The sequence below is a fragment of the Urocitellus parryii genome, chromosome 6 (assembly GCF_045843805.1).
Source record: "Urocitellus parryii isolate mUroPar1 chromosome 6, mUroPar1.hap1, whole genome shotgun sequence".
In the NCBI taxonomy this organism is placed as follows: Eukaryota; Metazoa; Chordata; class Mammalia; order Rodentia; family Sciuridae; genus Urocitellus; species Urocitellus parryii.
In genome coordinates this window covers 197692166-197701931 of record NC_135536.1, presented here as the reverse complement: position 1 = coordinate 197701931, position 9766 = coordinate 197692166, and the positions used below count along the sequence as shown (strand labels likewise).

Below are 9766 nucleotides of genomic sequence, written 5' to 3'. Positions count from 1 at the left end.
CTCTGCAGGGCAGCTACCACCACGCCCCGTGGAGCCTGAGCAGCATGGGTCCAGACCACGTCCTGCAGGCCAGGACACAGCTCCTCAGGGGCCACCAGTGAAAGGCCCTGGGGGACAGGAACCCGCTAGTGTCTGGAGAGCCATGGCTGCCCCTGGACCACCCCTCCCACCACTCCTCCAACCCCACAGTGGGCATGGGATTCCAGGACGCCCTCCCACACTGCTGCAAGTCCAGCCGTCAAGACCACCACAGCCAGGCCAGTGCAAGGGCTCACGTCCTCTTGACAGCTTCCTCTCCCTGCTGGGTGTGGAGAAAGGGACAGGGAGCAGCCTGGAGCTTCAGGAAGAGATCTCAGGGACAAGTTCCCTGCCTGAGAAGGAAGCAAACACGGAGAAAGATGGCCTGGGGGGAACCATCTGTGAGCACCTGGATACAACTGTGTCTGAAGCTCACCTCCCCGAGGCTTCTCAGTCCTGGGCCACAGTAAAAGCTTCTTTTCACCAGGTGAGGTAATCCTAGCAGCTTGGGAGGTGGAGACAGGAGTTCAAAGCCAGCCCCAGCAACTTAGCAAGGTGCTAAGCAACTTAAATAAAATACAAAAAAGGGTTGGGGATGTGGCTCAGTGGTGGAGTGCCCCTGAGTTCAATCCCTGGTACAGAAAGAAAGAAAGAAAGAAAGAAAGAAAGAAAGAAAGAAAGAAAGAAAGAAAGAAAGAAAGAAAGAAAGAAAGAAAGAAAGAAAGAAAGAAAGAAAGAAAAAAAGAAAAATCTTCTTTTCCTCAAGGCTTTCTTGAGTTGGTTTCTGTCACCTACAAAAACAAACAACAGCGACGCCACCCTGGACCGTCAGTCCCTGCTCCTTCCCAACACCTGGGTCTTGGGCCTGATGTACATGGTCCTCAAAGGCAAGGAGAGTCAGACCTAGTTTCATTCCAAATCAGTGGCCTCAGACACCATTTTTATCACACTGGGCCCTGAGCTCATCGGGATGCACCCAGAGCTGGCTCAGAATGTCACGGGGCGGGGGGTGGGGTGGGGAGAAGACAAGGAACAAAAAAAGAAAAAATCTGCATTCCCATATTCAAATGAGCTTCTGCAGGAGAGGGAGCAGACAGCAGTCCCTCTGCAGCGGTGGCAGGCACTGGACCCAGACCTGACGCCGGCCTGGCCCTCCCCGGCAGGCCGCTGGCTCTCGGCGGGCCCTGCTCCCTCATTATTTCCCATTAGTGAGCCATGTCCTCCACAGTGGGGCAGAGCTCCGTGGGGCCAGGGCACTAGCTGGCCCTCCCTGAAGGCAGCAAGGTCTTTGCTGACGTCTCTAGAGAAGCTGGGGGCAGAGCTGTCACCCTGGGAGGGCACCGGGGCCTGGGTCCACCCAGCTGGGCTCCACCGCGGCCCTTGCAGCCTCTCCCCTCATGTGCAGCTCCAGTTCAGTCTCCACACACTCAGCAGAGCGTCCTGTTGCCCACCTGCTCCGGGTCATTCACCCCCACCATCTTTGTAGGGTTTCAGCCTAAAGCCATGGAGTGGGGACCCCTCTTCTCTCAGCTCCTGCAGATCACATGCCAGGTGTGGCAGGTCCTCAGCTGCACTGCCCACTCCTCCGCTGGTTCTGGCCCTCTATCCCACAGCAGCCAGGGGTCCTGTGAAAAGCCTCTCAAACCCTCCGGAGTCCCCACCCCACCCCGGGAGAGCCTCACCGTGGCATGAGCTGCCCCTTGCCCCCGGCTCTCTGCTCCACTCACGCTGGCCTCCCTGTGTGTAGAAGAGCCAGACACCCTCCGACCTTGTCCCTCCCACCTGCTGCCCCCTCTCTCCCTCCCTGTCCAGCTCTCTGCCCAGGGGTCTCTTTCTCGGTGGAGGCTCCCTGACCCCTTAACTCTCAGAACCGGACCCAGGTCAATGTGGGCCTCCCAGAGGCAGGTGCAAGATGGGCCTGGAAGTGCAGAGCTTGCTGAGGATGCCTGGGACGGGACGGGGCAGGGAGCAGGACAGTGACCCAGGCCTCCCCTGCCCCCTCCCTGCTGCCACCCTGCAGGTGGGGTGATGCTCCTAGCTAGGGTCTAAGCCCTGGCCCTGTGCCTCTGCAGGCTCTACCGTCCATTCTCAGAAACGGCCAGGCAGGAGAGTACCTCGGAGCCCAAGTGGGCCCTGGATCCCACTCTTACCCTGCCATGCCCACTGGGAGGCAGCCACTTGGTGCATTCTGATGGGTGTTTGCACATGACACAAAATCATATGCTTGTGCCCACAGCCACATGACAGCCCCACGGCTCTGACCCAGAGCCCTCGGTCTCTGTATCCAGGACTTTTCCTCCCAGGCCTCTGACCCTCCTGCCAGGACACTGGCTACTGGCCCTAAATTCCCAGTTGCAGGGGGCCATTTTTTCTCTTCACCAAGTGCAAGGCTGGGCCGGCCTCTCCCTGGGAGAGTCCTTCAGAGCAGGATGCCACATGGGAGCTGCGCTACTGGCTGCAGCCTCTCTGGTGCATTTGTTGGCCTCGGGGCTCCACCGCATGGCTGGGCCAGGAGGATGTCTGTTGGAGTGTGTCTGTTGGGCATGCTTCTCTCCCGGCTGGGGACACTCGGGCTCGTCTTCCGAGTCAGTGGCCTCCAGGTCTGTGTGCTCCCAGGCAGGCGGCCTGCAGGCCTGGCATAGGGGCAAAGGGCCCTGCGCACCCTTAGGGCTTCTGGGCCTCATAAGGTCGTGCACATGGGTGCTGACAGAGAGCCTGGCTGACAGGGGCGCTCAGCACTGCCAGCCACTACCATTACCAAACCCCTAGCCAGCCTCAGCCTTCCCTGCTCCTGTTGAACTCCATTTAGAGGAAGATGTCCAGCTCACAGAAATTTGGTAACTCACCCCGAGGTCACCCAGTTGGGTCCTCAGCACCAGCATCTGAGACAAGTCCACCCTAGCAGTGGGCCCTTTGGAGAGGGCCTTGGTCCCCGAGCTCAGCCTCCTTCTCAGACTTCCTGTGAACATGACCTGCAGGATGTGGGCACCCTGTCTACCCTCAGTGTGGAAAGGGCATTCCCCAGAACTACCATGGGGCGGTAGAGCCGAATTGTGCTTGCCCAGCTGCTGACATAGAGGCCACTAGGGAAGTGCCCTCTGCCCCAGGGGTCTGGCCCAGTTGGCTCTTGGGATGGACAGAAGGCAGGGAAGTTGTGGACAAAAGGTGGAGGAGGGGGGATGGCAGGTAGGACTTCAGTGCCCTGTTCTTGTTCTGCTTTGGGTCCCAGCCTCCACTTGTCACAGGCTTGGTTAGCCTCCTTTGAGCCTCCATAATAATGGCCATCCCCGGGACAGATACAGCTGGAGCGAGGCTTTACAAGGAATTTACAGACCCCTGTTGACTCTGCCTCTCAATACTGGGCACTCAGCCATTTATATTCCCATCTTGACAAGGGACACTGAGGCTCCAGCCTGTAAGGGACCCCTCCTAAACCCCACCCACCTCCATCTCCTGTGGTCTCATGGCACCTCGGCTAAAGTCAGCCTCCTTCCCGAGTGGTGGGAGGGGCTGGACCTGGGGGAGCCTGCCAGCACCCCACCCACAGCAGGCTTCAACAGTGGGTCTGATGGGGTCCACCTGGTCCAGGCACACCTCCTGCCCACAAGCCAGTGGGGGTGGGGCAAGGGAACACTGGGAGCCTGCCAGGGGAGCAGGTCTGTGAGACATCCGGAAGGGGTGAGCTGGAATCCCACCCTAAGCAGGCTCCTGGGAGCCACGAAGCAGTGGGCGTGCTGGGGCCATGGACCTGGGGGGGGGGGTCCCCTCTGCAACCAGCCAAGGGGGAGCAGAGAGAATCCCTGCCCCCACTCCCCAAAGTTTCAGAATCACCACTTGGGGCTGGAAGAGAGGGCAGATCTCCACATGGCCAAGAAGCTACTGTGAGCATTGGGGGGCTCAGATGCAGCGCCTGGGGTCCTTCTGCAGCCCCTGCCCCCAGCAGTCTCCCCCACCCCCCCACACCCCACCACTGCATTTCTGTCCTCTTTGAGACATCCACTGATGTGAGCTGCTGGTGACAGAGCACAGTCTAGGCTTCCCTCTCCCTCGGGCACTGTTCCCTGTCTGCTGTCTGATGTCTGACTGTTGGCGGGTCCCTGCCTGATGCTGGGTGACTGTTTCCCTGACTGTGGGAGTCTGTGTGTCTGAGCGTGGGCGTGTCTGTCTGTCTGCGGTGAGCCTCTCCCGCTGACTGCCCTTGACCCTGAGGATCTGAGCACGTGTGTGGAGGGAGGGGGCGCTGCCTCTCTCGCCTGCTCTCCTCCTCCACCCCTCCCGCGGGCGCTAACGCACGCAGCCTCCGCTGCCCTGGCTGCGCTGGGAGCGCAGTGACCTCGCCTGTCCGCTGCTGCAGCCGTAACCGGCCCACCGCGGTGTCTGCCGGGGCATCAGTGGTCCAGCTCCGAGTGGCTTGCCGCTGCCCCCTCCCTCTCCTGAGGGAACTCCTGAGCTCTGGGTGGGCATGCTTCTCTCCCGGCTGGGGCCACTCGGGCTCATCTTCCCTTTCCCTTATGTAACTCCACATCTGTGCGCGCCTTGCAGGTCACCCTGGACCCTGCTCTGCGCCCTGTCACAGGGAGACTGACACCAGGGTCCGGTGCATATAGGGGGTGGTGGAACAAAATCCTGGTCAGGACACTGGTCTGGAAGACCCCCTACCCCACCCACCCCTTCTCCTCCGGAGTTTCATCCCCCAGAAACCCACTTGCCCAAAACATGAAACGAGGAGGAGGGGCCCTGAGGGGCAAGTTCCTCAGAGAGGGGAGTAGGCCTTTCTCCACCCCCACCTCAGGCCCCCGCAGGAGCCCCGGCTCCCAAGAAGATCTGGGCAAGGGTCACCAGTGCCGAGAGCATCTGGAGGGCCTAGGAGCCCAGATAACGATCCCCAAATGTGACCGCATGCTGCCCCCCCCCCTCCCCGGGCCGGGCTGCCTGCCAGCCACCGTGCGCACCCAGGCTGGGGCTACAGCCGACCGGGCGGGCACGCGGCGCTGTCCGTGGTGCTGCCCGCGCCGGGCGGGGCGGGGGCGGGGCGGGGGCGGGGCGAGGGCGCCAGCCAATGGCGGGGGCTCTGCGCTGGGCGCGGGGGGCGGCGGGCTGGGCGCCGGGCGCACTCTGCTGCGCGCTGCGCTCGGGGTGCACCGACGCTCCGGCGGCTGCTGGGGTTCCAGCTCCGCTCCCGCTGCAGCTGCCTCCCTCGCCGCCCGCTCTGCTTGGCTCCGATTTCGACCCCAGCCACTTCGGCGCTGCTTGCCCCGGCCTGGGCCCCGGCCCCGCAGAACATGCCCCGGGCACTCCCCGGGGAATCCACCTGGGCAGAGAGCCCGCAAAGACGAAGACCCCGGGCCGGGACCCCACCCTGCCGCCCTACTCTCAGCCGGTGCACTACCCCGCGTCCCCGCGCCGCGTGAGCCTGCGGGGTCATGGAGCGCTCGCCGCCCGACGGGCTGCTGAACGCGTCGGGGGCGCTGGCGGGCGAGGCGGCAGCAGCGGGCGGGGCGCGCGGCTTCTCTGCCGCCTGGACCGCGGTGCTCGCCGCGCTCATGGCGCTGCTTATTGTGGCCACGGTGCTGGGCAACGCGCTGGTTATGCTTGCCTTCGTGGCCGACTCAAGCCTCCGCACCCAGAACAACTTCTTTCTGCTCAACCTCGCCATCTCTGACTTCCTCGTGGGTAAAGCCCCCAGACCCCGCCGGTTGCAGGAGTCCAGAAGCGCCTAGCTCTGCTGGGCCAGCGGGCTAGGGGAGCAGACCTGGGGTGGCTCCCGCAGGCGCACGCTCCTCCCGGGAGCCTGGTCTGGGGAAGGGGCGTCCAGAATCTGTGGGGTGGTGGGAGGGGCGAAGTTCCTGGCCTCCTGGGCCGTGGGACGCAGTTAGGGAGGGACGTCACGGGGAAAGGACCCCCGAGCAGGAGGGCGCTCTGCAAGGCGCCAGGCGCAGCAGCCGTGGGTGCAGCGCTGTCTCCTGCGCCGTTGCCAAACAAAGGCTGCGGCGGACTCAGGACGCGCGGAGGGCGCTGGAGGGAGGCTGGGGGAGGGGACATGGAAGGGGGATTTTTAGAGCAGTGTTGGGGAAGGGGGCCGTGGGAAAGGCGGGGGTTGGGTGGAGAAGATGCTCGCAGGAGCGCTCTCACGTGTCCATGCTCTGCTGCCGGCTGGGGGGCGGGGCGCGCGGAGGGGGCCGGAGCGCCAGACACCTGTTGGGGCTGAGATGCATCTCCCAGACGCTGGGAGCCGGGTTTGGCGGTGGCAGCGACTGGCGGGGACGCAGCCAAGCGCTCTTTAAGCTAGGAGAAAGGATTTCTGGGCTTTTAAGCTGAGGAGGGAGGCTGACTAACAGCCAAGGCCAGGGCTGGGGTCCAGCCTGGTGGAGGGTGGGGAAGAAATGCTCTTCCTTCTCTTTGGAGGCTGAGAGAGCCAAGCGGAAGCCCGAGTCTGGGTTCAGAGGTGCCATGCCTGGATCCTCCCTCCTGCCCACAAGTCCAGGGGACAACAGTGGAGCTAGGGACTCTGTGGGGACTGAAAGCTAGCTGCCACACTGAGATGGTGCCCAGTGGGGGGATGGCAACGTAAGAATAGCTGTTCCCAGACAAGCGGCTGCCCTGTCATCGTCTCCCACTCCTGCCAGGGCCCTGTGTCACTCTGGTGGGTCTGACCCAAGGCCCTGTCCACCACACTCCATTCTCCCACAGGTGCCTTCTGCATCCCGCTGTATGTGCCCTATGTGCTGACTGGCCGCTGGAGCTTCGGCCGAGGCCTTTGCAAGCTGTGGCTGGTGGTCGATTACCTGCTGTGCACCTCCTCAGTCTTCAACATCGTGCTCATCAGCTATGACCGCTTCTTGTCAGTCACCAGAGCTGTGAGTCCTGTGACATGGGGGGGGCAGCAAGTGATGGCCTCAGGGAGTCCTGAGCAGGTGGGCACGTGGACGTGGGTGCGCGGTGCCTGGTGGGCAGGCCCCCACTGGACTTGTGGGCACTCTTTGGCCAGGTGCCCATTCCGTCGCTATTTGCTGCCAGTAGGACTGGTCCTGGCACAGGCAGGAAGCAGGGAGTCTGATCTGGAATCATATATTCCTGCAGGAAGAGGTGTCACTGCCCAGCCTCTGCCCCAGGGCAGGTCCAGAGTGTCTGGAGGTGAGGGAGATCTGTTCCCTCTCACATGTGGGCACACGTGAGTGTGCACTCACGCGGCCCCAGGAAGTCCATACGCACAAGACCCCTGGTGTCAGTGGGGCCACACAGGCACCAAGGCAGGGTGGGGCCCTGGCGGTCTCTTTTATCTCCTCATCTTCTTGATGGCTCACGGCCCCCAGGTCTCAGCAGGTACCCCTTGCTGGAGGACCACACTTCTTTCAAGTCTAAAAAGCTGAGGGACAAATGCAAAGAGTACAAGCCTGGGTCCTCTTGACCGCCACTTGTGGTCCTTCTCTCCAGTCACCAAGGAAGTGGGGCAGCAGGAGTTAAGTGGAGTGACGTCCAGAGCCTGCATGGTAGTCACCCCGTGTGCCGCAGACCTGGGTGTAGCATGAGCTCTGCTCACCCTCCTGTTCCCACCAGGATAAAAGCCACCGTGCTGTTGCGGGGGCGAGGGAGGGGGCTGTCAGGTCACTTCCCCCTGGGCTGTGCCTTTGGGCCCTTCAGCAGGACCCTTGGCCCTCCTGTCACCCTTCCCCCTGCTGGCTAGCTGCTTTCTGCACTAGGAGTCTTGGGGAGGGCTTGCTGGCTCCGCCCTCTCTACTCCTCCTTCCAGGGATTCCTGGAATGGGGATCAGGGAGGTTTGGTGTCTTCCAGCAGTGGGCCAGCATGTGGCTTCATTCCTGTATCTCCAGCTCCCAGGGGGTAAGCACCTGAGCAGGGGCCAGGCTGGGACCACCCCCTTTGGCACAGTCAGCCTCTGAAGATGGCTCAGGCCTCCTCAAGATGTTTCACATCAGAAACAGGGTGGCCCCAGGTGCTGGCCTATGCGAAGTCTGCTGCTGGGGATACACTGAAACACTGGACCAATGACAGGACACCAGGGGGGTACACGGCTGATGCAGAGGGACAGTAAAGGAGCAGGACTCTGTGGACTGCAGGAGACACTGAGACAGGGCACCAGCCAGCCAGGGGTGTTGGTGGGCATGGGAGTGGAGGGAAGGGAGGAGAAGAGGAACATTGCTGGTAGCAAGGGAATGTGCAGAGGCCAAAGCTGGCCTGGGTTTAGTCCCTCCCGACCACGTGCCCCTCTGCAGGTCTCATACCGGGCCCAGCAGGGCGACACCCGGCGGGCAGTGCGGAAGATGGCACTGGTGTGGGTGCTGGCCTTTCTGCTGTATGGGCCGGCCATCTTGAGCTGGGAGTACCTATCTGGTGGCAGCTCCATCCCTGAGGGCCACTGCTATGCTGAGTTCTTCTACAACTGGTACTTCCTCATCACGGCCTCCACTCTCGAGTTCTTCACGCCCTTCCTCAGCGTCACTTTCTTCAACCTCAGCATCTACCTGAACATCCAGAGGCGCACCCGCCTCCGGCTGGATGGTACCCGGGAAGCAGGCCCCGAGCCCCCGCCTGAGGCTCAGTCCTCGCCACCTCCCCCACCGCCTGGCTGCTGGGGCTGCTGGCCCAAGGGGCATGGGGAGGCTGTGCCCCTGCACAGGTATGGGGTGGGCGAGGCTGGCCCTGGTGGAGAGGCTGGGGAGGCCACCCTTGGAGGAGGCAGTGGTGGTGCTGCAGCCTCCCCCACCTCCAGCTCTGGCAGCTCCTCGAGGGGCAATGAGAGACCACGCTCACTCAAGAGGGGCTCTAAGCCCTCTGCGTCCTCAGCATCTCTGGAGAAGCGCATGAAGATGGTGTCCCAGAGCATCACCCAGCGCTTCCGGCTGTCACGGGACAAGAAGGTAGCCAAATCCTTGGCCATCATAGTGAGCATCTTCGGGCTCTGCTGGGCCCCATACACACTTCTGATGATCATCCGAGCCGCCTGCCATGGCCACTGCATCCCCGACTACTGGTACGAGACTTCCTTCTGGCTCCTGTGGGCCAACTCAGCTGTGAATCCTGTGCTGTACCCGCTGTGCCACTACAGCTTCCGCCGAGCCTTCACCAAGCTGCTCTGCCCCCAGAAGCTCAAGGTGCAGCCTCACGGCTCCCTGGAGCAGTGCTGGAAGTGAGCCAGCCCACCCGGGCCCCCAGCCGCTCCCCTCGCAGACCCTGTCTCCTGGGCAGCTGGGCCACACATACCTGCCTGGCTCACTCCCAAGGATGAGCCACGGCCTGCAGCCCACCCTAAACACCATGGCAGCCTCTTTTAGACTGTCTGCCCTGGGGGAAAGCTGGTGGGCTGGTCAGGGGCCCTCAAGGGCTGAACTGCCACCTCCTTTTGCTTCACTCCAGGAAGGTTCCAGACTTGCTGTTCAACCCCACCGACAGTGCAGTGCCTGTGGTGTCCACCATTTGCACACTTGGTAGTTACTGGGTGTGTGCTCCAGCCCCCTGCCAGCAGTGTGCCCCTGCACTTGCGCACGCCTGCACTCACCTGCACACACCTGCACACCTGCACTCCTCCCAGGCACGCTGGGCCTGCCTTGGCCGCTGTCTGTCTCACTCAAGCCCAGAGCCTGGCCCCTTTAGCCTTTCCTCCCAGATCCCTGCCTACCATGTGTCAGGTGCCCCAGGAACCTCGAAGCCGTTCTCTACTTTTTCTTTCTGGGTGTTTTCAGGAAGATGAAGAAAACACGTCTGTGAACTTGATGTTCCTTGGATGTTTAA

The 9766-nt window shown here is 62.2% G+C and overlaps 1 protein-coding gene across 2 annotated transcripts; it reads left to right on the top strand.

Moving 5' to 3' along the window:
- Window positions 1-5441: 5441 nt before the first annotated feature.
- Window positions 5442-9168, top strand: Hrh3 (histamine receptor H3). 2 transcript variants are annotated; one of them, XM_026407840.1, is made up of 3 exons: window positions 5442-5691; window positions 6709-6875; window positions 8251-9168. In XM_026407840.1, the coding sequence occupies exons 1-3, from the start codon at window positions 5442-5444 to the stop codon at window positions 9166-9168; spliced, it is 1335 nt and encodes a 444-aa protein (XP_026263625.1). The 2 variants fall into 2 exon arrangements, with proteins under 2 accessions (XP_026263625.1, XP_077656169.1); XM_077800043.1 differs by lacking the exon at window positions 6709-6875 and having other exon boundaries at window positions 5442-5687.
- The last annotated feature ends 598 nt before the right edge of the window (window positions 9169-9766 follow it).